The 27102-nt window shown below is 38.2% G+C and overlaps 1 protein-coding gene across 1 annotated transcript; it reads left to right on the forward strand.

The window, feature by feature from the left end:
• Positions 1-1820: 1820 nt before the first annotated feature.
• On the forward strand, positions 1821-25303 carry SCGN (secretagogin, EF-hand calcium binding protein; the record flags this gene model as incomplete). Its single annotated transcript, XM_081324823.1, has 11 exons — positions 1821-1893; positions 2692-2762; positions 10448-10540; positions 11124-11213; positions 14400-14456; positions 14932-15009; positions 21654-21709; positions 22003-22048; positions 22138-22197; positions 24114-24182; positions 25175-25303. 11 exons carry the CDS (start codon positions 1821-1823, stop codon positions 25301-25303), a joined length of 822 nt encoding a protein of 273 aa, XP_081180949.1.
• Positions 25304-27102: the final 1799 nt, after the last annotated feature.

Below are 27102 nucleotides of genomic sequence, written 5' to 3' on the forward strand. Positions count from 1 at the left end.
ATATTGGTTTCAAGAACACTGATACCTTGAACCTGCAGTTTTAAAGATGATTATATAGTTTTTGTCAGAAATCTGATGACAAATTATAACCAAACTAATATTGGCACCACTGTTCATCATTCTCTTGCTTGGCATAGTAATAGCTCCAGTTTTTAATATCTGTATGTATTGCTAACTAAGTTCTACTTTTTCAAGAAATTCATATCTAGCTCAGATCAGTTTCCATGTATTACAGGACCAAAATTTCTTTTCAAGTTAATCTCTTACTCTACAAAAAAATGGATGTTGATTACTGTAAAGCCAGCCAAACTATTTCTCTCACCACATTTTTAAAATTTATTCCTACAGTAACCTACTCTTCTCCAGAGGTGTTAACTATTAACTAATTAACTATTCCTAATAGCATGGGAGTTGATACTCAGTATATCTGTAGAACACCCAGGTGGGGAAAGCCATGTTAGATAAACCAAAATTGACACTACAATTGCAAATCAAGCTGTCATTCGTATATGGAACAAATGAACAAGCAACTGAACAAATATGGACATTTTGTCTACTTTCATTTTCCCAGAGTTTTTAGAAAACCTTTGGGTTGCTGCCTCAGCTGTTATGCAATCCATTCAAGTCTTTGCAAGTGATTCTCATTGTAAAAATGAATTTTGTAAGCAGAATGGGAAATTGGAAAAAGTAGAAATAAGAGTATTTTTCTAGATATGAAATATCACTAGGATAAATAATCAAAGACTGAGTCTTATTCTCTCTGGTTTCTTCTTTTCATCATATTATGTTGTCTTATATGGAGGAGTATAAATAAAGTTTTCAGAAAGTAATGATTAAAGGCTAGCCACATGCAGTTAATTGCAGGATCTGAGAAAAGACAACAAAATAGCTAATAATTTTTTCAAAAAAATTGGAAGGTAATGGATAGTGCTAATAATTACCATCTTGCGCAACTGCAGCCTCAAAAGCACCCAACACTAGCTTTCTGTCAAGGCTTGAAACCATTTAAAAACCCTAATTTAACATTCTACAAATAGACTGCTTCTATGAGAGGCAGTGGAGCCTTCAGACCATTTTGAACGCAGAAAATACTGATTAATTAACCATGGATAATAAAGATTATTTCCTTTTCATATCCCTCAACAATATTAAGCGTGTAGGAAATCTTTTTGAAAACACAGGTGATGCTTTAAAATGTCTCTGGCAGAATAGCTGTAATTCATAAGAACCACTGTAACCACGTAAGATTGATTTGCCTGTAATTATTAGGGTTAAAAAGTTATCCGACAAATGCACCCTAGCTTCTGATTAAATAATGAGAGGTTGCTCATAGTCATTTCTTCAATTCTTGGTCTAAAGTTGGGGTGCTTTCCCCACTCACTAGAAGCCACTTTGGGTTGTTGTTGGTGTTTGTGTGTGTGTTTAATAAAAAGACCAATGCCAGAACTTTATCAAATTTCCCAATAGAGACGTTTCCTCTACAGCCCCCAGTGTAGTAGCTCTTACGCTGTTTGCTCTGAAGCCCTCGCAAGTAAGGAGAGGACAACTTAATTTAAAGCACCATTTCGGTTCTCTTGCTTTCTGTTAAGAGTGCAGTTGTCTGTCACCCCTACCAATTAATCACTTCGGAAACAACGATCCGTGCAGTTTCGTTTAATTCCCCCTCCTCTTTGAGGTCGCTCTGACCGCCTCTCGAGGCAGCAGGTGGGAACTTGGGAGCGCTGGGCGGGTCCGCGGCTCCACACTCGCTTTCCTCTTCCAGTCGCCGCCGCGGGTCGGTTCAAAGGCCGGCGCCCCAAAGTTTGGCCGTCGTAAGCACCATGGACAGCGACCTCCTGCCCCGCTTGGACATTGCAAGTTTCCAGAGCTTCTGGCAGCGCTTCGACGCTGACGGTGAGTAAGAGGCGGGGGCAGATGATGGAGCGAGGGCGCGGAGGGTCCTCGGGCAAAAACTTCTTTGGGATATGCCTGTTTCGCTCTTCTGTAGGCCCCCCCTCAAACGGGCCCTACGTTTGATTGAAATCCACGCTCTTGGGGAGGGGTGGTGGTGTTTCCCCCTTGTCCTGAACTTTGTAACCGACGTGCTTCACTCTCGGATACAAGATGCCCTGTCAAGCTGCGAACGTTTTTGTCACTGGTTGAGACAATTAATGGACGACCGGTTGGTTTGTTTACACCTGAGTAGTATTTAATGACTCATTACTCACAGGGAGATTTGTCACCCTCGTGCCATGACTTTGCAGAACACCTAACTCTTGCAGTTTTGACTAATGTCTATGTGTATTAACCCACACGGCGTGGTTGTAGTATTATTTATCCTTCTTATTTACTTGCCCCTTTTATTGGTGTTGTTATTATTCTCTCTGTGGCTTTGCATGTACACTGAGTGCTTTGTTACCAGAGTCAAATTCTTTGGGTGTCGAATCACAGTTGGCCAAATAAAGTATCCAATTCAATTCATTTGAACAAAGTAAATAAGTCATACATTAATTGCATATGTAGGGGGGGAAAGGCTTTAGCAACAGAAAGGAACAAATCCAGGGCTTCTAGAGCATCTCAAGCAACTTTGAAATATAGATTTGATCAATTTATGAAATAGGAATTGGTGATGTAAAGCATTGGGCTGGGGATCCATACACTAATATTGCATACTCAGTAATATAGCTTATTTTATTTTATTTTTATTTTTAGACAATGGCTACATAGAAGGAAAAGAGCTTGATAACTTTTTCTTTCATCTGCTTGAGATCCTGGGCAGTAAAGTAAGTACTCCATCATCTTATCTGCATGTAAGGATGACACGAACGAAAGCTTGTCCAACCTATTCCTGGCTGGATTAAATACAGCAGAGCTGAACATCTGTTCTGGAACTCAGTTGTTTACCATGAGCAGTTGGGAGGAGAGGCTGAATTCTTTTCTCCACCCATCCTCCACTGAAATGGCAGGCTGACTTTTTAAGACTCTCTGTGCAGAGCCTTGATTGTTCTATATACTATTGCTTGATCATGATGAGGTTATTTGGTCCTTACATGTACCTCCTACTGGTAATTCCTACTGCTAAAAATCATTTGCTACCTCAGAGTCTACTTCAGTTCCTTTCAAACAGTGTCATTATTGATGGCTCGGTGTTGACTCTCCACATTTGCCGCCAACTCAGTGGTCATATTTCAGGCATAAGGCACACCTGTCTTTTTCAGGAAACTGTACCACCTGTTTAGTTTGATTAATGAGGATGAGCCAAGAGGCTTGTGTATCCATGGAGCGGATGAAGGAGGTTGTAAAGCAGGTGTTCTGAGGCCTATAGAATCTGTAGTAACATTAGTTTTGCAGATGTTGTATTCTGGGTTCCAAAATAATTAATATGGGATTTCTTTGGATTTATACTTGGATGCAAAGATCTGTAAATAAAGTACTGCATGGTTATTTTATTTCAACAAGTGAATTGTCCTTTTATTTTAGTTTTGATTGCTTCCTGTTCAGAGTACAAAAAGAGATACACAGCCTCCCTCTATGGTTTATTTTGCCTGTCCTTGAAAATGTATAATTTTAATTTAAAAAAATTATAAAAGGCATAGGCAATACTTTTATTATATTAACTGTGTACTTATTTATTTACACAATAGTGAACAGACTTTCCAATTTCTAACCATTGCTAACCAGGCAACTTGTTGAAAAGCAGAAATGAGGGAAAGCTAAATTTGGGGTGTGTGAATGTGTTTAAATCATGCCTGAACTAAGGCTCCACTTTATATGGAATATAAGAATAATTTGCAAATATGTAAACTGAGATTACCAGGTACAGAAATAGGTTGTACTAAGGACCTTCCTCAGGGTTGCCTAAAATAAAAAATAAAATAAAAAAGGTTCCCAGCTGTTAAACTCTGAACCATTTATTAGAAGGCTGGTGTAAGCCTATGTGTGTGATCAGTTATTCTAAATTGGTAACACTTTAATTTAATGATAACTTTGTATTTCCATGTAATACCAAAAAATAAAGGAAGGCTATAGAGGGATAAATATTAACTGATGTAGTTCAATCAGTGGCTGAATTTTATTTTTTTCTTTAAAAGTGAGGACACATTTCTAAATAGATGAACAGTAGGTTAGTGTCTGTTGCCCTCTCTGCAAGTATATATCCAATTTTATTTTTGACCTCTCTGTTTTCAGAGGTGAGATCTACATGAAAACTGGCCATTTTAGCCGAGCATGTTTACTAAGCTTTGCATGAAATGAAAGTTTGTAGAAAGAACAATTTTCCATTTGACTAAATGGAATTATAGTATCACAATTATAGTATCATTTATTTCCTCAGTCATGAAGGAGCCAGAATGACCAAGCTTCTATTTTTCAATGCCTTAAGGTTTCTGGTAATCTTATTGCAATTGCAGGATCCTGGTTTGTTAGAATTTTGAGAAGAGAGAAAAAGAAATTAACAGGTGAAAGGAGACTACAACATTTCTTTCTCATTTACCAATTGCATTATGAAGAGAATTAATACTAAGTAGTTATGCTGGGAAAAGTTATGTTATGCCTACCTTCTAAAAATTAAAATCCTGGCCTTCTTAAGAAAGGAAATGAAAGGTTTAGATTTCTGGGAACTGATTTTCTGAAATGGACAAGACAACCTTCCACAATACAATTATTTCCTATAGAAGCCGCATTTGTGAAACAGGCAATCAGAGATCTAGCTGGTCATATTAACCCAGAACCTTGGGCACAATATGGTTAAGTGGAGCATCTTATCCAACTTTGTATCTAAGGGGGGATTTACTTTATATATCTCATCCAGAGCTTTTCATGTCGTCCAAATCCAGACAAAGCAGCTTTATTTATCAAATTTATTTAGTTAAATTTATAAATCAAATTAAAAAAGAGCTCACTTGAAATTAGTTTTTTCTTTAGTCCAGATGGGAGACCATAGCAGCTGCAAAATGGAACCTTCTAATTGCTTTCCCCCCTGTTTTTATTACCACTGCTATTCCACCTTACTCAACCTGTAGGCACATGGGGCAGGTGAAATAGGCACAATGCACCACATTTTAACCCTATTGAGCCACTGTGAGTTAAGGCAAATCAGAAAGGAAATAAGCCCATTGCAAAAGTAGTAGGGTGGTGGTAAAACAACCACTTCTGATGTAATCGTAGTAGCCCTTGGTTTCTTAAGTAAACTGGCACCAAATCACAAGGTTAATTGGCCTACTTGAGGCTTGAGCTAGGTTGAGTCAGCTTCAAACATGGAATGTAAACAAGCCTGGAGAGAATACTTTTTAGGGCCACTTCAGTGATATTTCCAATTAAATTTTCCAATTTAATTCATTAAGTTCAATTCCCAAATCTTCCTGAAGATGCTTTCAGTCGAAGAATTTTTACCAAGATCCTGGACATGATATTATGGCTCCAATAGTGTCTCTAATATTTTCCTTTGGCTTTTTCTTTTGAGAGTTATTTAGGATAGAAAAATTAGGATTACCAATTCTGAACTTTCTACTAATATTAATTGCGAAGACTAAACAAAGGGGAGGCTTCTAGGGGCAAAATAAATCAATTTTAATAACATTTTCTTGTCCCAACCAGTTCTGTCTTACAAATGAAGACATCTTCCCAGCCAATTAAATAAATATAACTAAATAAGAACTTGGTGTGAATGAAGGCCAATAGCAGCTAAATAACTGGCAATTATGATTTCATGTTGATTGGTATCGGTGGATAGAAAAGCCAAATCCAGTGGTGGGATTCAAATATGTGAACAACCAGTTCTCTGTGTGGATGCTGCTTCCGGAAGTCCATTCTGGGCCTGGGCAAAAAAAAAAAAAATAGCTACCAGTTCTGCCGAAGTGGTGCGAACCAGGTGAATTCCACCACTGGCCAAATCCATACTAAATATCTGATTAACTTTGTGACCAACCTTACTAATTAGATAAATGGACAGGCTGAAAGAACATCTATAGGACAAAATCATTTATACAGGAAGGATTAAGTAAATTTCACCACACCTGATCTTGACCTATCTGTGCCAGTCAGTCTATCAGCTTGGGATATATGCTTCCTCTGCCATATCTGTTTGGTGGGCCAGTCACATTTATGCACATTTTCAATATTGTTAACTGTAATAGACATTACCAATGGCTATAATCCTATAAGTGGAGAGTGGGAGATCTCCCCTCTTCTTTACAATGATCTAGCTATTCAATCTAGGACTATTTTGTAGACTATTTTGGAAATATCAAAGTGATGCAAACATGCTTACCAGGGTTATTGTGAGAAAGAATAATTAGCTTCTATTTCTGTGCTTTGGAAATTTAAAGGGCATCAAGCAAGCAAATAAATACTAATGAGTACACTGAAAGTTATCTCTGTTTGAATAGCTAACATTTTCATAATTATTATTTTTAACTTTTCCCTGTTGTTATTTTTCCCTAATGACCAATGGAGTCTCTACTTGTTGGTATTTTTCCCATTTCACTACTCTAATCTGTTCTCATTTTGTGTAAGAAAAGCAACTCCAGCTGGGAAAACAATAGAATGACAGAATTTGTCTAGCGTGCAAAATGGGAAAAGAAACAATTGGATGTCGGAAGACAAAATGGGGAATTGGGGGTGGTTTTTAACTGGCAAGATGCACTAAGCAATCTAGGAGTTAATTTTGAAATCTGGGTCCAGAGAAGAAATGGACTATTCACAACCAAGACATTCAGAAAGTTTCTTCTTGTGGTTTTTTATCTACATTTAGCAAAATTTCATTATATTTCCTTCAGGGTTGTTGAGGGCTGCCCCTCCATTAAAATTGCCAATCTTCCATTTTGAAAACTTGATAGCTGGACTCAGCTTTTCCTAGTTACTGTTTCCATGTATTTTAAAAGAAAACCTAGCTATTTGTTTTGAAATGAGAATAGTGGGTTAACTGAACAAATATTTTGCACAGCCTCACTAAGAGGCTCACCCATTATTCAGACTTCATACAAAACACATAGACTGGCTTCATCCAACTTTCTTCATCAACTGTCAGCTAATTAAGTGCACCTTGTGCAATATCTACCAATATGGAACTTTTGAGCTTTTGAACTCTGAACATATAGATTAATGAAAAACACAATGCATTTTATATTAATATAAACAATTTTAACACTAATATAGAAAAATATGAAGGTATCATATTCGAGAGAAAAAAATCTGTTGCCCATACTATGGACAACTTATTGGCGGAGTTAAAAGAGAGAGAAATAGGATTCCTCAAGAATATCACACAACATACACAACAGAAAGTTTAAGTAAAGAAAATTGCCTAAAGCAGGGGTGTCAAACTGCCGGCCCATGGGCCAGATGCGTCATGGCGAAACTGCGCCCATCCCATTGCTGGCAATGGAAAAAAGTCATGATATATCGCGACACGTCACGTGACATTGCGAGTTTGACACCCTGGCCTAAAGAATAGCAGTACTAGAACTCACAAACTCCTAGTTTCTAGTGTGGTGCCTTAAGCACTACAACAAACTGGTTCTTGACTAATGTTATTAGAAATCTAATTTTGTAATTAGAATTAGCTAGATATAATAATATGGTTTAACAATATTGCTTGCAAACAGTAACATTGCTAACTTGTTGATAAATTGTGTTTTAAGTAAAGAATTAATATTTGCTTCAAATTAGATAAACCAACACATACATGCACACACATAAAAGGGTAAATTCTTAGTTGGCTATATACTTTGGAGTTAAAATATATGAGCTATTAATTGCTTAGCAATTTTATAAAAAAAGGAAGCTGATTGAGTTCAGCTGAATATGTTCTATTCTGTTATCCCTTTTATAGTATAATTTTCAAAGCCTTAAATGATCTTGAACTTCTTTTATAGTTTCCATTTGGAAAGTCAAGTTGGAAGTTTAAATTATAATCATAGGTGATATTTTTAAAAATCAGCCATGGAAATCAACCTAATTCTTTGTTGTACTTTCTGTAAGATCCTTCATTTGAGATAAAAAATATCTGGCAATATTGGGGTTTTCAAAATCTTGTTTCCATATCTCTTGGAGCATAGACAAGTTTCAGCAATAGATAATACTCCAGTTTTGATGTTCTCTTGAATAATTTAAAGGCCATGTATCACATGTTTGGATTGGCTTATTTCATTTCTGTTACCCTTTTGTCATCCAGGATATTCTATTAATCAACAATTCTCAACTATTGTTATCCAATGCACTTGGCATCAAAGCATCAAAGTAAACGGGTCCATGGGTCTCCAGTGGAGGGCTCATGGGCAAATGACGACATGTGTTCAATGGCATCACACAAATGCTGTGACTTGTGCCAGCTGTTGGGAAGCAGGTTTGTAGCTGTGGCATTTAAGTCATGGTATTATTTTTGGCATCATCATGGTTTGCTGTGGATACCACCAATCTCCAAGGTCCCTTCCAATCCTTACATTCAATGGTTCTATGAAATGAAGGAGGAGCTATAAAAATATGTCTTAGAATGTGGAGCCATATGGCCTCCTTGTGCTTTTTGCATGACTTTAATTCATACACTTTTAAAGTTGCTCCAAAAAATTCCGCCTAGGATGAAGTTCACCTGATTTTGCAATCAAATATCTTCAAGTTGAGGACAGGAAGCTGTCATTTTCTGATGGCAAGACTACGATCACTGAAGAGCAGAATCCTCAGTGACAACCCCCTCTCCTCCAGCCTGAAGAAAACTGACTGCAAAATAAGAAAAAGACTTTTAATGTGCCAGCCAGTGACTCCGTGGTATAGTGGTAGATAATACTACACTATAACTCATTGCTATTTCAGTTCACTACAGAAGGGGTCCCCAATCTCCGGACTGTGGCTCACTACTGGGCCATGGCCAGTTCGGAACCGGGTCATGCAAGCTGCTGGCCTGTGCACACATGTGCACAGCTTGACTTGTGCAAGAAGCGGGCCAGAGCACACAAACACAGCTCAACTTGGTAGCCCTGCCAGGCTACCAAGCCATAAAGGTTGGGGACTGCTGCATTATGTGACATTTTTTATGGTTCTCCAAAAAGGGAGAATGTTTTTGAGTTCAACTACATAAAAGGATCTCTCACTTAAACAGCCCAACATGAGTGATGTATTTACTTACCTTCACTGATTTCTACATATTTAAGGCAATATTAGCCTTCTAGATTTGAATGAACTGGAATTTTCTATGCATAGCCTTCATCCTGAAATATAACTAGCTTCTCCCACAAGCCTCTGGTAACTGTAAAATAGGAAAATAATAAACTTATTTTTATTTTTTGATCTGGTTTAATTTCAAAGGTGGGCCCTGCCAAGCAAAATCAGTATTAATTACAGTACTGTGTCCTTATGCAGCCAATCTTTTCAATTAAGTATCTACTGCTTTATATAATTCTCACATAAACTTTATAAAGCTCTCAGAAACGTCCAAGAATTCACATGTGGGGCATCAAATATAATTATTTTCCAAACATTCCAGTAATATTTAAATTTACTCAGATGTCTGCAGGCACACTGTTTGACCTTAACAGTAATACCATAGTTGCTTTGGAGACAAAATGCAAACACCGTTTGTGGGTGTTGGGATTTCAGATTCTTACTGAGTATAACTTTAATCTGTTTATCAATAAAATACAATCAAAGTCTTGGAAGTCTAATTATTAATTCTGAACACTAAAAAATGTGCAATACGGAATACCTTGGGGGGGGTTAGTATGTGAAAAAATGGAAAGGATTTAGACTGCAGGTAAACCTTGACATAACCATTCATTTTCTAACTGTTCAAAGTTTCAGTGGCATTGAAACAGTAACTTAGGACTGTTTTTCACACTTACGACTGTTGCAGCATCCCCGTGGTCACATGATCAAAATTTGGATGTTTGGCAACTGGCATGTATTTATGATGGTTGCAGTATCATATGATCACATTTTGTGACCTTCCAACAAGCAAAGTCAATGGGGAAGCCAGATTCATTTAACAACCGTGTTGCCAACTTAACCACTGCAGTGATTCACTTAACGGTGGCCAGAAAGGTCATAAAATGAGGCAAAACTCACTTAACAATTGTCTTGCTTAGCAGCGGAAATTTTGGGATCAATTGTGGTCGTAAGTCGAGGAATACCCATAATTGCAGAGGCTGTGATTCTCTACAACTTCTTATTCTGTACTACATATGTGGATATATGGTTGTGTGCTGCTCCTCCATTTATAAATGCCTACAAGACAAGATAGCAAGTATATTTAATCTTTCCTAGAAGAGTAGATTAAATTTATTTTTAGACTTTTAAAGTTGCTGTAACCCTTTTTCTCTCAGTAGAGAATACCAATTGGAACTCTTCCATGGGTGATCTTAAAGAAACATAAAAAGGCCACAATATTGTATGAATGTTGTATAATGTTATATCAGAATAACAACTGTAGCCATAGTCCTTTCACCTATAGCCCATTAGGTTTGTTTTTTTGTGACAGAACACTCTTACAGAAGAACAGCTTGAGAGGGTGAAAAAACAATTAATGTCAACCTACAATGTGACTGATGATGGACGCTTACAAATACAAGAGGTATCTCCCTCTTTTATTCTTTTGGGACTTTAGAAAAGGTAGCATAGAGAATTGAACACACCCAAGTGCCAGTTTTAATACAAGGAATTTATTGTATCTTAGATGTTGCTGCTGTTTTCTTATTTCAGCTATGCCTGATTCCTATTTTTGGAAATAATCCTAGCAGGAGTGCTCATAAGATATGATAAAAAAAGTTAAGATGGCAGTCACAGTGATATGAAGTCTGCCCACATTTTACGTGTGACACTCATATGATACCAATTAAAAAAAACAGATAGAGCTTTGAACTCCTCATTGTGGCTGTCATCTTGATTTTTGACCAAACTCAAGCAGCCCTGAGTCCATATAAACATACAGGCCAGGGGCATTGTGTAGATGGGGGTAGGGGTGGGAAAATAAAAAAAAGGTTAAAAAAATCAAGATGATGTTTGCATGATTGAAGGCCCATTTCTTTTTTCACATGTGCCACAAGTGTGAGACATATTCAAAAGGGCAGGGGAAGCCCTCTCAACCTTTTTTTTGACCCTGGTATAGGTTGAGGACTTTGATTATTAAACAATAATAATAATTTATGTTATTTTAGCTTGCAAATATGATTCTGACTGAGGAGGACAACTTTCTGCTCCTTTTCCAAAGAGAAACTCCTTTGAATAACAGCGTGGAGTTCATGCGGGTGGGTAAGAGTTCTTGCTGCATGTTCTGTTTTTGAAGTCACATCTGTCGTCGATTTTTATTTCACTCATTCCACTGCCTCAAATAAAGTAAGTCCTGGAGGATTGGGCTTTTAAAGTGCAGTGTATTTCTGAGATGAGAGGAGCTAAACCTCTTTTTTTTTTGGTACTAAAAAGTAAATTTATCAGGAACAAATTTATCAGTCCTTGATTTACCACAGTTCATTTCGTGACTGTTCAAAGTTACAACGGCACTGAAAAAAATGACCCGTGACCATTTTTCACAGTTGCAATCTTTGTAGAATCCCCATGATCAAAATGTGATCAAAATTCAGATGCTTGGCAACTGGTTCATACTTAGGATCACTGCTGAGTCCCAAGGTCAAGTGATCCCCTTTTGCGACCTTCTGACAAGCAAAGTCAATGGGGAAGCCAGATTCGCTTAACAACTGGATAATAACATCAACTGCAGTGATTCACTTGAACAACTGTGGCAAAAAAGGTCATAAAATGGGGCAAAACTCACTTAACAAATGTCTCACTTAACAACAGAAATTTTGGGCTCAATTGTCGTTGTAAGTAGAGGAACTACCTGCTTAGTGTTATTGAAAAGCAGGGAGGTAAATCATATGTGGGCATGGAATATTAGCATCTTTTCTTCTACAAAATTTCCTTGAGATGCATCTGGAACCCTAGACCCAGCTCTTTTTGTGTTCTGTAATACATAATCTCTTGTTTGTGTGTGGTTTGCTGTGAAAGTGACAACATACGCTTCTTGACACATGTAATTATACAATGATAATATAACCTAACCTACTCCTTTCTGCAGCTGCTTATTCATTTCATAAGTTACTGCCTTATCTTTCTTTGAAGCAAATACAACCACACAAGGACTGTGTGTTTTGAACTGTGAACATGTCAGCCTTTGGCTTAACAAGCTACAGATGTCAGAAGGTTTAATGGATAACTCAGGTTTACTTCACATAGGAAGAAATAAAAGCTGTACCATGTCCCCGGTTTTTCCATGTAGTTTTATGGTCAGATTTCTCTTATGAAATACATCTTAGCAACACGTTTGCCCTGTGAGCCATAGACTCTTACATAAAAAAAAAGCTAGTAAACAAGTTTTTGGTCAATAAACTGAGAAAGACTCAACAGCTTTTAACACATCACCAAGAAGATGCACAACTTAACCAGCTTTTGTATGACTCCTGGGATGTGTAGACTGTCCTAGTAGCTCAGAAATTATTATAATTTCTTATCCGATGAAGATAATTCTACACCTGGTTAGAACTGATTTTATGGTTTATCAGTTTCAGCCTCAAAATGCAGTTTGAGATAAGCTATGTTGTTTGCACAGCAATAACCTGGCCTGGATGAGCAGTCATGGAAACCACACGTCCAGACTGAACTAGCCTGTCTATAATCTGACCTCTTTTCAGGCGGACAAAAACCCCAGTTATACACAGGTTGAGCAGGGAATATTCCAACCAGTTTGCAGAGTCCTATATCTCTTGATCTTTCAAGAATGAACATCAATTTTGTCTTGTCACTGCTGAAATAAGCCATATGTGTGCCTGTGTGAGATTACATGTCTGCAGGTACAAGTGTGCACAGTAACACAAACAAGTGAGAACTGTAATAAAATGGGATAGTGTGTAGGGTATGTCGTGGACAAAGTAAATGTCGTAAACACCTGGTTAGAACTGATTTTATGGTTTATCAGTTTCAGCCTCAAAATGCAGTTTGAGATAAGCTATGTTGTTTGCACAGCAATAACCTGGCCTGGATGAGCAGTCATGGAAACCACACGTCCAGACTGAACTAGCCTGTCTATAATCTGACCTCTTTTCAGGCGGACAAAAACCCCAGTTATACACAGGTTGAGCAGGGAATATTCCAACCAGTTTGCAGAGTCCTATATCTCTTGATCTTTCAAGAATGAACATCAATTTTGTCTTGTCACTGCTGAAATAAGCCATATGTGTGCCTGTGTGAGATTACATGTCTGCAGGTACAAGTGTGCACAGTAACACAAACAAGTGAGAACTGTAATAAAATGGGATAGTGTGTAGGGTATGTCGTGGACAAAGTAAATGTCGTAAACAAAATGGAGGCTGCACCCTTTTCTTCCCTGTATTTGAGATGTGACCAGGATCAAACCCAGTTTATTTCTTTGCCTAATCCTATTAGGCCAAAATTGACCCTCCCTGCTCCCAGACAAAGCCTCTTGCAATCCCATCCATCCCGAAGAACAGAAGTGTCTGTTGACAATGAAATCTGAGGGAAGCCATAATAAGAGAATGACACACAGAGAAACTGCAACCATCTCTCTTCAACAACAGAGACCCCTCATTTGCTCCATTATGCCGAGTCCTGAACAATGGGCTTCCCAAGAAGGGATTTGTCACATTCCTTGGCTATAGGACCCTCCCTGATCTAACAAATAGCGTGCATGAAATATTTCCTTTCCAAACCATTATGAGAAGAAAGGCGTGATATGGTAGTATAGGTAGTCCTCAACTTATAGCAGTTCATTTAGTGACCGCTCAAAGTTACAACGGCCTTGAAAAAAAGTGACTTACGATTGTTTTTCACATTTACGACCATCGCAGCATCCCCATGGTCACATGATCAAAATTCAGATGCTTGGCAACTGACTCATATTTATGACAGTTGCAGTGTCCCGAGGATTGTGTGATTCCCCTTTTGCAACTTTCTGACAAGCAAAGTCAATGGGCAAGCCTGATTCATTTAACAACCGTGTTACTGACTTAACAATTGCAGTGATTCACTTAACAACTGTGGCAGGCAAGGGCATAAAATGAGGCAAAACCCACTTAACAACTGTCTCACTTAGCAACAGAAATCTTGGGCTCAATTGTGGTCAGTTGAGGACTACCTGAATATCTAACCTTCTTTCTCATATTCTTTATTGTGATTTGGCGACTAAGCAATATAGACAGTTCCATGAAACTCATCTAATGAACCAGTTTAACAGGACATGTTCGATGTTACTTATTTTGTTTTTTAGTGGTACAACTACTTCCTCGGGCTTCTGTATTCTGAACCAGTAGCATTGTAACGGTCCTGAGAGAAATCTACCAAAGGATTTATCAGTGAGGTTAGGGTGTTAATTCAAGAACGTGTCTTGTAAAATATCACACTTTTTTTTTTCTTTTCTACAGATTTGGCGTCATTATGATGCTGACAGCAGTGGGTTTATTTCAGCTGGTGAACTCCAAGTAAGTTCTGGGCTTGCTGGAACTTTAGCCAGATGCTGCTTTTGTTATTAGTTATTCTTTGATTACCTTTGCGCATTACCTGTACTAAGCACAGTTCCAGGTAAACCACCTTTCCCAAGGGTGTCTAGAAGCTGCAATTAAATTTCCTTGGGGGAGTGACAATTGTGGATGGGAATAAGACCCAAAATGAATAGGCCCACAATGTGCATATAGACAAGACTTTCCCTTTGTGGCAATATTTGCGGGTTAATTTATTATTTCTTTCCCCTTTTTAGAGGAGCTATTTTCTCTTTAAAATAGTGGAAACCTGTTGTGCCTATTTTCAACTACAGAGACAGAAATACCTCTGGAAGCCAAAACGAAGTTGGCCATCCATAAATCATGCTTGAGACTTATAGGAATCAAGCTCTTGAGTCATCCATATTGTTCTAGGATGAAGCTGAAGCATAACTTCTGCTCTCTTTCCTGAACTCAGGACTTTCTGCAAGATCTGTTTCGGCAGCATGGGAAAAACGTTTCCAAGGCAAAACTGCAAGAATATACTGATACCATGGTAAACTGAAATTTCTTAGTATTATACTAATTCCTAAATCTCTGAAGTAGCCTGAAGATTTTCACACTATTTGGATGTGTGTAGCAAAAGATGTAAAAGAATACTATACATACAGGGTTTAAGGATCATTTCAAACAGCAATCTTCTACCTTCAGAAATATAATGCAAAGGGGGGAAAATGGAAATGGTAGAGCAAAAGCAAAGAGAAAATGAAGTAAGGAGACCTCTGAGAAGGGGGTTGAACTAGATGACCTCCCAAGAACCTTCCAATTCTGCAACTCTATATCAGTGGTTTTGGGCAGTGCTTTTTTTGTAAAAGAAAAAGGTGCCGGAACTCACACATGTCATACAACCTGCCTTGCCTAACCTACAAGGTTCCATCCAAAAAAGGTGCCGGAACTCCGTTCTGAGCGTTCTATGAGAAAAAAAGCCCTGGTTTTGGGTAAGGAAGGAAAAAGCTTGGGAAGTCCTGCTTTAAGGAGGCAGAAAGCTTGCTAAGATGTTGAGGAGGGATGCTCATATTCTTGTTCTAAATCAAAAACATTCTTTCGGGTTTTGGGGCTGTGGCAACAGCTTGAAAGTGTCAAGGGCGAGTTCCTTGCAGAATGTCAGCAACCAAAAGTAAATTTTCAGATGCAGGATATTAATTCAGGCTGACTCTGCAACCACATTAGTCCAATGTTATTGTTATTATTTCGTCTTTATTGGCTGCCAGTTTATTTCCATGCTCAGTTTAAATTGCTGGTTTGGTGTTTATAGCGCTAACAGAACGATATATCTACTTAGCCTTAAAAGCCACTAATTTCAATGATTTTATATTCAAGTTAAGTGCATATAGATTACCATTTAAATGGCCTAAGCATGTAAGCCTTTTCCATTTCAATATTTCTTATAACCTATTTTGTAAAAAAGCTCACTCAGGAACACTTACCCCAAAGTAAATTTGTTTAGTCCTAGGGTTTTTTTTCTCTCCTTCATTATGTTTTCTTTCCACGCATCTAGCAATTTTTGAGATATTTTACCTCAGTTATGTTGAACTCATTTTAAATATTATATACATAAAAAGTTTAGTGGATTAAGGACTAGGATTATTAGCACACAGAGAGGAGAAGTCTTGAGTATTGTTTATTACATTTCACTTCCAGAAACAGAATAAACCTGTAAATAACAATTGATTAAATGGCCAATTTTAAACTGGGCAGGCAAACTTTTCAGACCTAAAGGCCATACACAGCAGCATTCAAACACATAGATAATCCAGTCCTTTGCTAAGATCATTGGAGGAGACTTTTCTTCTCATGTTTCATTAAAATACATTTGGTGACCATTCAAAGGATAGTCTTTTTAGTAGTGGGCCCCTTGGAGATCCAGCAATAGTGTTCCCCCAGCCACTAGGGGGCATTCCTTAGCAAACCTTTACATGTCCGTGGGATCAAAGGATGATGAACAAAGCCATAGTGCCATCATCCTAGGAGTGATCAGGAAAAGTTTAGCCAGTGAACTAAAAGGACCAAGTTAACATGCTGCAAGTCTATCACCCAGCACTCACCGTGGGGGCATCATGTCCTCTAAGCATAATGCAAGACTGTGCAAATCCTCTTTTTATTTGTGGCTAGCTAACCATGTACATTGTCCATATTGAGTGGGTGCGAGTTGAGAGTATTTTGAGGGTGCTAATTGGCTGATGATTTGCCAAAATATGTCTTTCCCCCAAAGTCAATGTAACTTGTGTAATGGCAATCAAAGAGAGTCTGATCACATTAATTAATATATCTCCCTAAAAAAAAGGAAACTTAATTTGTAGAAGTTCGTCCTTGCTGATGTTGATGAAGATTCTCACCATCCAGGTAGAATTGTATCATTGCTGATTTTTCTAATATGGCTCTCTATTGTCTCTCTATAAATCCTGTCTACATTAATTTGAGCATCCAGCCTTACAAGCCGTCCAGATATATTTGATGGCCAAGTCGTTGCTAACTCTATGGTATGACCTGGTAGCATTCTACAATTCACAAAGCTACATTTTGTCTATGCCATGTGCAAGGAAAGCTCATTACTAGGATATTCATCTGCAAATCACACCACCTACCCTGCCAAACTAATCATTCAGATTATTATTCATTGGCTAAAATAGCAAGTCATGATAATATCTATCCAGCTGTCAGCAATGGGCTTTCATTTCCAATGGCAATATGCTGCCATCAGATATAGGGGCACCTTTTACCCATGTGCAATTTAAAGAAAGTGCTATAGATTAATTCTCAGCTACTTGGATGATGAGAACGTTTCCCACATTTGTCCAAATAGTTGACGAGTAATTTAGTTTATCAGATCCCTGCTCCAAAAAAAAAATAGTTTTCAACGATAAATTCTTTGGGTCCTTCATAATCCATGGCATCATCTATTTAGCTTTTCTTTTTAAAATTATTCTAGTGCAGTAGGAGAGCACATCCTATGTACTTTAATACATTACACCTATCAAAAAATTTTGAGAGGAGTTTTCAGAGAAAAGGAAAGGGTACATTAGAAAACAACTGTGCTCTTTCGGACATGATGCTAAAACACAGCTTAGCTAGCAGTTAAGGCATCAGGCTAGAAAGTGGGAAACTGTGCATAGTCCTGCCTTAGGCGTGAAAGCTAGCTGCGTAACTTTGAGCTAATTTCTCAGCCCAAGCCATGTCACCAGCTTGTTGTTGTAGGGAATATGGAAGGAGTATTAGGTACATTTGCCACCTTGAGTTATTTATAAAAATAATAAAGATGGCATATAAATGATAAGGGAGGGCGTGATGGCTTAGCAGTTAAGATGCTGGACTTGTCAACTGGAAGATTGGCAGTTTGAGACCCAAGTGCCATGTGACAGGGTGAGCTCCCATTCTTGCCCCAGCTCCTGTCAGTTCAAAAGCTTGCAAATGCAACTAGATAAATAGGTACCACTTCAGTGGGAAGCTTAGTGTTCCATGGGCTTCAGCGTACAGTCATGCCGGCCCCATGACCACAAAATCTTCTTTGGACAAAGCTGGCTCCCTTGGCTAAGAAACTGAGATGAGCAGGCCCCCTAGAGTCAGAGATGACTGGATAGAGGAAACCTTTACCTTTTTAAAATAAATGATTAATAAAAATAAAAATAAACCTGGCCTCTCTGCAGGCTACATGTTTTTCTTATTGCACTGGTATGAGAGGTGACTTTTGCTTTCAGCTCAGTTCAGCCACATGTTGCAGTAATGACAGAATTGACAAACCTAAATAAATCTCAGGGAGAGGAAAGCACATGTAATGAGTAAAATTAACTGTTTATCAACAATTACCTATAAACTATACGGTATCGTAAAAGAGAAGCGAAGGCTTTTGAGCTTGCCAGAAGAAGAGAAAGGCAAAGAAATTGTAAATTGTAGAAGAAGCTAAGTTCATCCTCGCAGTAGTTAATCATGATTCATACAATGGAATTGGGTGATGATCTCAGACAATGAACCAGGTGCCAGAAAAGATACAATAAAACTCTTATCTCATGCAGTGTTGGTATGATTTTATATCAGATTGCTGAAATGTCTTGCTAGAGACGGCCAAAGTCTTGTAATATCTCGTTATCTCATATGATTTAGGCATTTTCATAGGACAGCAAGTGAGTTTTCTCATTACTATTTTGAAGATTTAGCAATGCCCTTGGGAATCTGGTGAGCAGCCATGGCATCACCGACCCCTAGTTTTCTGTCTTGGCAATGCCATTCTGATTACTGTATAAAAGTCATCACATGTCAATTCCAATAGATCAATGAAGGCGCCAATAGAAAACAGAGTTGCTCTCCCAGTTCAGTCAGGCATCTCAATTAGTCATCTTTTGTGAAATGAGGCCAGCTGTACCCTTTCATTGTGGTTAACAGTTGAGATATTTCTGATTAATAATCCAAGTTCATTAATGTTTCATCAATGGGAACTGCTAGAAAGTTGGAGATCTCACTATATCAGAGCACGACTCCTCCTCCAATTGAGGGTTTGTGCGGCACATGTTGAGTGGGTATGAGGGAGAGATAACAAGATGCAGAAACTGGCAACTTGTAAGATGCAAAGATAAAGAGAGAAGCTGCTCACTTGATCTTGGGAACACCTTTGTAGAAGGACCTTTCTAGATACCTCTCATATACTGTACAGTATTTCTAAAAAAAAGCTTAAACATCCATTTGGCTACATTAGGAGTGTCCAACCTTGGCAACATTAAGACCTGTAGATTTCAACTCCTAGAATTCCCCAGATGGAATGCTGGGAGTTGAAGTCCACAAGTCTTAAAGTTGCCAAGCCTGCCACCCCTCACTCATCTGAGAAAAAATAAACCGTATGCTGTAGGAGTGCAGGGTACTGAGTGTGAGATGGCACTTCTAATCTAAGCCACCGAGCATGAAGATTAAAGGATAGAAAGATGAGGTACTATGCAACATATGGATGCGCTCACATTTTCTCCCATGGGTTTTTTCCCCCAGCTTTCCTAATGGTAGCATTAATAAAATAAAGATTAAACACTATCCCAGTTTTGAATATTTTAGAACTGGAGCTAAGCTGTGCAGTTGCCAAGTCACCTTCCCACATATAAAAAATTAAATCCAGCTTCTCAACCTCCTTTTATTATAGTTTATTCCATTCACTATTTCCTTCACTTTCTTCCTTTCATTCTGAAAAAGCATTGCCCTTTCCCCTCCCCCCTTTGTTGTTTTGTGATATAATAGCAGGAAAAGGGCAAAAAAGGTGGGGCAAAAAGTAAACCAATTAGCAAGAAAGAAAATGATAAGAATACACTTAGGTGAAATCAGAATATACTTCAGGGCACAGAGAAAGCTTTTTACATTGATAGATTTTGATACCAAGAGGCTGAAATTTCTTAATTAAATATGATTTCTACAAGCAAAGCTTTTTGGTAGTCTCAAGTGTTTCTGGACGGCTCAGCAAGATGATGGATAAACACCATTTTTCTGATGGCCTATGACAGGGCTCTCCAAACTTGGCAGCTTGAAGACTTGTAGACTTCAAATCCCGGAATTCCTCAACCAGCCATGCTGAAGTTTACAAGTCTTTAAGTTGCCAAGTTTGGAGAGCCCTGGCCTATGGTTTCCAAGGACAAGTTCAGAAGACCTGCTCCTGCAAACGTCTCCCCAATAGTTCCCCCAATGCACTAGAACTGCTTCCATCAGAAATGTTGGCCAGTAGAACTTTTGGCCCTCCTGGTAGAAATGTCTTGGAATTGTAGTTTCAGTACCTAAGGATGTATGTCTGAGACAAGATGCTGTTGACAACTTAGGCCTATAATATTACCCATGACTCCCAAACAATATATAATAAAGTCTTACCATAAGGATGTTAAAGGGACGCGGTGGCTCAGTGGGTTAGGATGCTGAGCTTGTTGATCAGATGATCGGCAGTTTGGCGGGTCGAATCCCGAGTGCCGCGTAGCAGAGTGAGCGCCTGTTACTCATCCCAGCTTCTGCCAACCTAGCAGTTCGAAACCATGTAAAAATGCAAGTAGAAAAATAGGGACCACTACGGTGGGAAGGTAACAGCGTTCCGTGAGCCTTTGGTGTCTAGTCATGCCGGCCACATGACCACGGAGATGTCCTCGGACAAGCGCTGGCTCTTCGGCTTTGAAATGGAGATGAGCACCGCCCCCTAGAGTCGGAAACGACTAGCACACATGTGCGGGGGAACCTTTACCTTTTTATAAGGATGTCAAATGCAAAAACCTAAATTTTCAGCACTCCCCCATCAATTGTTCCTTTATGACTTACATTTAATTCTTGATTTGTCCCTACAGTTTGTTAGGTAAAGGTAAAGGTTCCCCTGCACATGCGTGCTGGTCGTTTCCAACTCTAGGGGCCAGTGCTCATCTACGTTTCAAAGCCGAAGAGCCAGCACTTGTCCGAGGACGTCTCTGTGGTCATGTGGCCGGCATGACTAGATGCCAAAGGCGCACGGAATGCTGTTACCTTCCCACCGTAGTGGTCCCTATTTTTCTACTTGCATTTTTACATGCTTTCGAACTGCTAAGTTGGCAGAAGCTGGGACGAGTAACAGGCGCTCACTCTGCTACACGGAACTCGGGATTCGACCCACCAAACTGCCGATCTTCTGATCGACAAGCTCAGCGTCCTAACCCTCTGAGCCACCGCGTCCCTCACAGTTTGTTAAGGCTGACCAAATTATCTTATCCTAAAATTACATTTTTCAGATTTTTAGCCTAGCTCATCCTCAGAGGCTTTTGGGCTGCAGGTTTATACATGCTTTCCAGGGACCAAACACTACTGAAGGTAGTAGCACCTTGTTTTGAATCAACCTAGACTAAAAAAAACCACCACATTCCATCAGTGGTTAGGAAAAAGTTGGAAAGTGGGAGAAAAGAGGTAAATATTTTGCTTATGTATTCAATAACTGCTAGCTGAAAGAAGAGTCACAAAACATTCTTTTAAAGTTATGACTTGAACAGTCCAAATATCCCTGGGAGAAATCTAAGATGGACTTATGAACATCTTTGGATCACAATGTAATTCTGCCTGCTGTAAATCAAAGTAATTTGAATGTATTATTCTGATTAGTAAAATACTATTGGTTTGGGGTTTTTTCCCCCCCTAGCTCTCATTTCACTTCCACTATTTGCTTTGTAGATGAAACTCTTTGACAAAAATAAAGATGGCCGGCTGGATCTGAATGACCTTGCAAGGTAAATATTAATGGTTCTGATTCGCTTGGAGTGGCTTCAGCAGCTTACTTCTCCACTCTGCCCCCAAACCAATCTTGGTTGTATTTACACCTGTTGTGCTAAAAGCTTGAAGCCTCAGGACTTGCTTTTCCTGGAAGCAAGGTGACAATGCACCACATCACAAACTACTGCTTCCAGAAATGTCTGCTAATTTCCTGTGAAATTTCTTCTCTTTCTGAGCTCTGTCAAGCACAACTGTCTATTTCTGTGGAAATGAAGTCTCAGAAAATAATGGTTTAACTCTTTTCATTCAGGATTTTAGCTCTTCAGGAAAATTTTCTCCTTCAATTTAAACTGGATGTAAGTACTGTAATTTGCAGGGAACTTGATTATTCCTTTTTTCTATATATACTATTTTTTTCAAAATTAATTCCTGTTCTTTGATTCAGGCTTCGAGTGCAGAAGAAAGAAAAAGAGATTTTGAGAAAATCTTTGCACACTATGATGTTGTAAGAGTTTTATTATTACTATTTGGGATTACTGACCCTGCAATACACCAAATTATAGTTGCCTGTTTTATGAATGTTGTTCTTTATTGGAAGACATTTCAAACACTCTGTATCTAGTTTAAAGATAAGTTAATCTATGAAGGGGAAATAACTCCTTGAACTAGTCCATCATTAATTAGTCCTATTTAGGTATGCAAGGGATGTGGTGGTTCAGTGGGTTAGGATGCTGAGCTTGTCGATCAGAAGGTCGGCAGTTTGGCGGGTCGAATCCTGAGTGCTGCATAACAGAGTGAGCGCCTGTTACTAGTCCCAGCTTCTGCCAACTTAGCAGTTCGAAAACACATAAAAACGCAAGTAGAAAAATAGGGACCACTACGGTGGGAAGGTAACAGTGTTCCGTGCGCCTTTGGCGTCTAGTCATGCTGGCCACATGACCACAGAGACGTCCTCGGACAAGCGCTGGCTCTTTGGCTTTGAAACGGAGATGAGCCCCTAGAGTTGGAAACGACTAGCACACATGTGCGGGGGAACCTTTACCTTTACCTTAGGTATGCAAATCATGGGTGTCTGTGGGTGTTCTTATGCAAATGGCTCAGTAATGTAATTTGCATTGAAATTACATAATTCACCTTATTTTCATAATCATTGCCCATGTGACATTATTGTGACCTGTACCAGACAGCTAGACTAAAAGTCACTTGGTTATAATTCTTCACACACTGTAGAAATGGATATTGCTTTATTTAAATTATAATGATTATTTTTAAATATGTGTGTATACAAATCCATGTTTTCTGTGGCAACATAGTGACCAATGTCACATGTCATGCCTTTCATATTTAAAATACTTGTAAAGATTATTATAGCTGTTTTACTGGGCAAATGGGTCAACAGGGTATTATCCAAATAAATACTGCTCTTGGTGGAAAGCATTTTCTGCCTTCCATTTCTTAAAATGTCAAAATAACATTTTTTTTAAATTTGTTAGGGATGTCAAAACTTTTCAAAGAGGTATTTGGCAACAAGCAAGAGTGTGTATCTATTTTGTAATCATTAAAGCAGCAGTATTTTTATTTATTTTTTTGGCAAGGATCATGAGTTACTTCAGAAGCCGATCCTGGCTATCTTCCATTCATAGTAATTTTTGTCCTCTAGGTCAGGGGTGTCAAACTGCTGGCCCACGGGCCGGTTGCATTATAAGGAGGCCACGCCCACCCCAGCTCCAGAATCAAAAAAAAATCACGATATGTTGCGACACGTCACGTGACGTGGCGAGTTTGACACCTGTGCTCTAGGTCTTCTAGGTACACATGTAGATAATTCTGGTCTCTAACAAATAAACTTTAACCGGGTACAGATGAAGACTATAGGCAGTGGAAAGCTTCTCTGTCTGTGAAGGTTTCCTATGTCATATTTCATTTCATTTTTATGGGCAGGGATTGCACAAAGAATCTCCATGGATAGATGAAGATCTCTAGGTTTCAAAGCCAACTGTGTACAATAAGAAGCAGACCGACAGAATTAAGGAGGACAGCATACTTGCTTCCTCCTTTTATTTGCGCAGATGACACACATTTAATGTGCTTGTAGAAAGTGTAAAACTCTTATTGATCTAGTCCATGTAATAGAAAAAGCTTGATGCTCATATCCCATTAGTCTCTAATATTCCACAGCTCTTGTGAGAGTTATGAGTCTACTTGTTCCCAAAGCTGAGAGGACAGGAATAAGGCAGTAATTTTTTCCCTTATGAATTCTGGTACTTTTTATTTCCCATTAGATCCTTCTTATTGTTTAATGTGGCACAAAATATCCACAAGGATATAGCTTTTAAGGTTGAGTATATTATTGACAGAAAGAGAAGAAAAGTATGCTGATAGATATGGCAACATTTTTTACTCCACAAATTTATATTCCAGAGTAAGACAGGAGCTCTTGAAGGTCCAGAAGTTGATGGGTTTGTAAAAGATATGATGGAACTTGTCAAGGTAAGTTCACTGTTTTTTATGTTTTGTGCACATTATTTTTTTAACTAAAAATTGCTCTGTCCTAGATCAATTAGACCACCTGTGAATGTTTCCATTCAGCTGCTTAATGATTGAACAAAATAAGCTGCTTACATTTTCTCCTTTATGGGAAATAAAGAGAAGAATGGGAAACTGTGATGTAACATGAACAACGTTTGCGTAGGCTACAGCTTGTCTTGTTCAAATTATCAATAGTTCCTCAATTATTGCCCTTCCTCATCCTTCCTCCCAGACATAAATATTTGCTGGTAATGTACTAACCATGTTTTTCAGCTCCACAGAATATATTTCTTCCAATTTTCCCCAATCTGATAACTTCCTTTATGCTGGATTACATCTGCCATTACTCTCAAAGATCAAGCAATTACCTAGCTCAGTTAGGGATAATAGTAGTTAAGGTTCAAAACATCTGAAAGAGCCACAATTCAAGAAGCCTGTTTCATGTTACATGTTTTTTTTTTTAAAAAATTAAATCTATTACCCTGGAATACAACTCCATTATTTCTCATTAGCTCAGCAAATGACACCGACTGTATATAACCTTGCTGGGCTAGGAAGCTAAGTAGGGACTCAGGCCTTGTTTATATTTGAACTTTGAAGGAATAGTTATATTGGACTTTGAAGGAATAGTTAGAGGCTAAGCTGGGAAATGAAAAAAACAACAACATGGAAGAGGCAGAGCCAGGCTCTGATATTGACTGATGTCATGCCTACTGGTGTGTAATTCATTTTGGCAATCATGTGTTGTTCCCCTGTGTTGTGTTCAATTGTATGTTATTTTAATTTTTCTAGATTTTTTTAGGTGTTGTATTGATTTTAACTGTATGTTGCTAAACTTCTGGTCTTATAAATTAAATTAATCAAATAAATAAATAGATTGCCTTATTGCTAAAAATGACTATTTTGTTTTCCGCAGTGTGCTTTTATCTCTTTTTCTCTCGTTATTGTTATAGCCCAGCATTACTGGTACAGATTTGGATAAATTCCGAGAGATCCTGCTTCATCACTGTGATGTGAACAAGGATGGAAAAATTCAAAAAACTGAACTTGCCTTATGTCTGGGAATTAAAAGTACCCCATAGGCATCAATATACTTTTCCTATGGTCTAAGTTTTTTTTCCTTTTGTGAAAACCTGTGAAAACATTTGTGAAACCTTTTTCAGTACTATGTAATAATCTGCTATGTTAAACTTAGAAGACAGGCTCATAAAGGATAAGGATATTCAGTTAGCAAGTATGTGTTCAGATAGAAAATGTGATGAGTAGCAACTGGTTCTGTGTTGTTCAAAGGAGATATTATCTCTCATAGTCTTATACATTTCTGATCAATTTGAAAGTTCTGTGATTGCTCCAGCAAGAAATGTTTCTGCTACAAGGTTTTTTATTTTTGCTTTAATATTTTTATTCCCTGGGCTGTGTCCTTCAGTGTTCCCTTTGTTTTGTCCTTTCCTACTTTCAAGTACAGTAGAGGTAGTCCTCAACTTACAACTGTGATAGGGCCTGCCCATTAAAGATATAAGTTGCAACATTCATAAAATGGGTTATCATGTGACCAATCCAATTTTACAACATTTTTTGCCGCAGTCGCTAAGCAAATGTGGTTGTTAAGTGAACCCATTGTTGTTATGGGATAGTTTTGCCCAAAACCACAAATGTTAATTTTCAGCAAAAACATCGTAAAACATGGTCATGTGACTGTGGGATGCTGCAAACGGCTGTAAATGTGGTCTGCTTGCCGAGTGCCCAAAATGTGGTGACTTGATTGTGGGGGAAGGCACTATGGAACTATGTCATAACTTCAAATGATCACTAAGTGACTGGTTATAAGTTGAGGATTACCTGTATGGCCTTTGAAACTCACATTGGGTTTTTGTGTAAGAACATTTACAGAAAAATAAAGCTCAACATTTGATAACACAGAGTACAACTGGAATCTATATTATTTATTACATATCCATAAGTTCCTGGGTATACTATGTGTGAAAATTCTTTGTCTTTTTCATGCCCTATCTACAAAGACAGGAGACGACATAGCTGGGAATTGGGAAGTATTGCTTTATATAGGTAGTCCTTGACTTACAGAAGTTCATTTAGTGACGTTTTAAAGTTACAACAGCACTGAAAATGTGTCTTATGACCATTTTTCAGTTATGACCGTTCCAGCATCCCTGTGGTTATGTGATCAATATTCAGATGCTTGGTAACTGACTCATATTTATGATGGTCTCAGTGTCCCAGAATCACGTGATCCCCTTTTGCGAACTTCTGACCAGCAAAATCAATGCGGAAGCCAAGTTCACTAACAACCACGTTACTAACTTATTCACTACAGTGATTCACTTAATGACTGAAGCAAGAAAAGTTGTAAAGTGGAGCAAAATTCACTTAACAAATGTCTCAACAACAGAAATTTTAGGCTCAATTGTGGTCATAACTTGAGGACTACCTGCAAATATTTATTTTTAAAAGCTATTTCATTTTCCTACCATTAAAAAGAATTCCCAAAGCTTTGTTTGGTTTATAACAGATATAAAGGTAAATAAAAATAGCTAATATGCTCTTTAGTAATGGTTTTGCTTCCATTTTTTTTTATTCTGCCTCCAAATGCCTTTCTGATAAGTTCGTGTTGTAGAATATTATTTACATTCTAGCAAGTTTAGAAGATCAAAATGAATTGCTAATAGAGAGGAGGCAGCGGAATATTTGTATTTAATGTGCACTTATACCTAAGCAAAATTATACGAGGAAAAACAAAAGTCACAACACAGTTTTAATCAATATCAACAACGTAGCTATTTTAATAATCAGATTTTTTTAAAAAAAAATTCTCAGGGCTGTCATCATTTAAATTCCCAACAGGTTATTGCACTGAAAAAAAAGT

This window comes from Vipera berus (assembly GCF_964194415.1).
Source record: "Vipera berus genome assembly, chromosome: 3".
Taxonomy (NCBI): Eukaryota; Metazoa; Chordata; class Lepidosauria; order Squamata; family Viperidae; genus Vipera; species Vipera berus.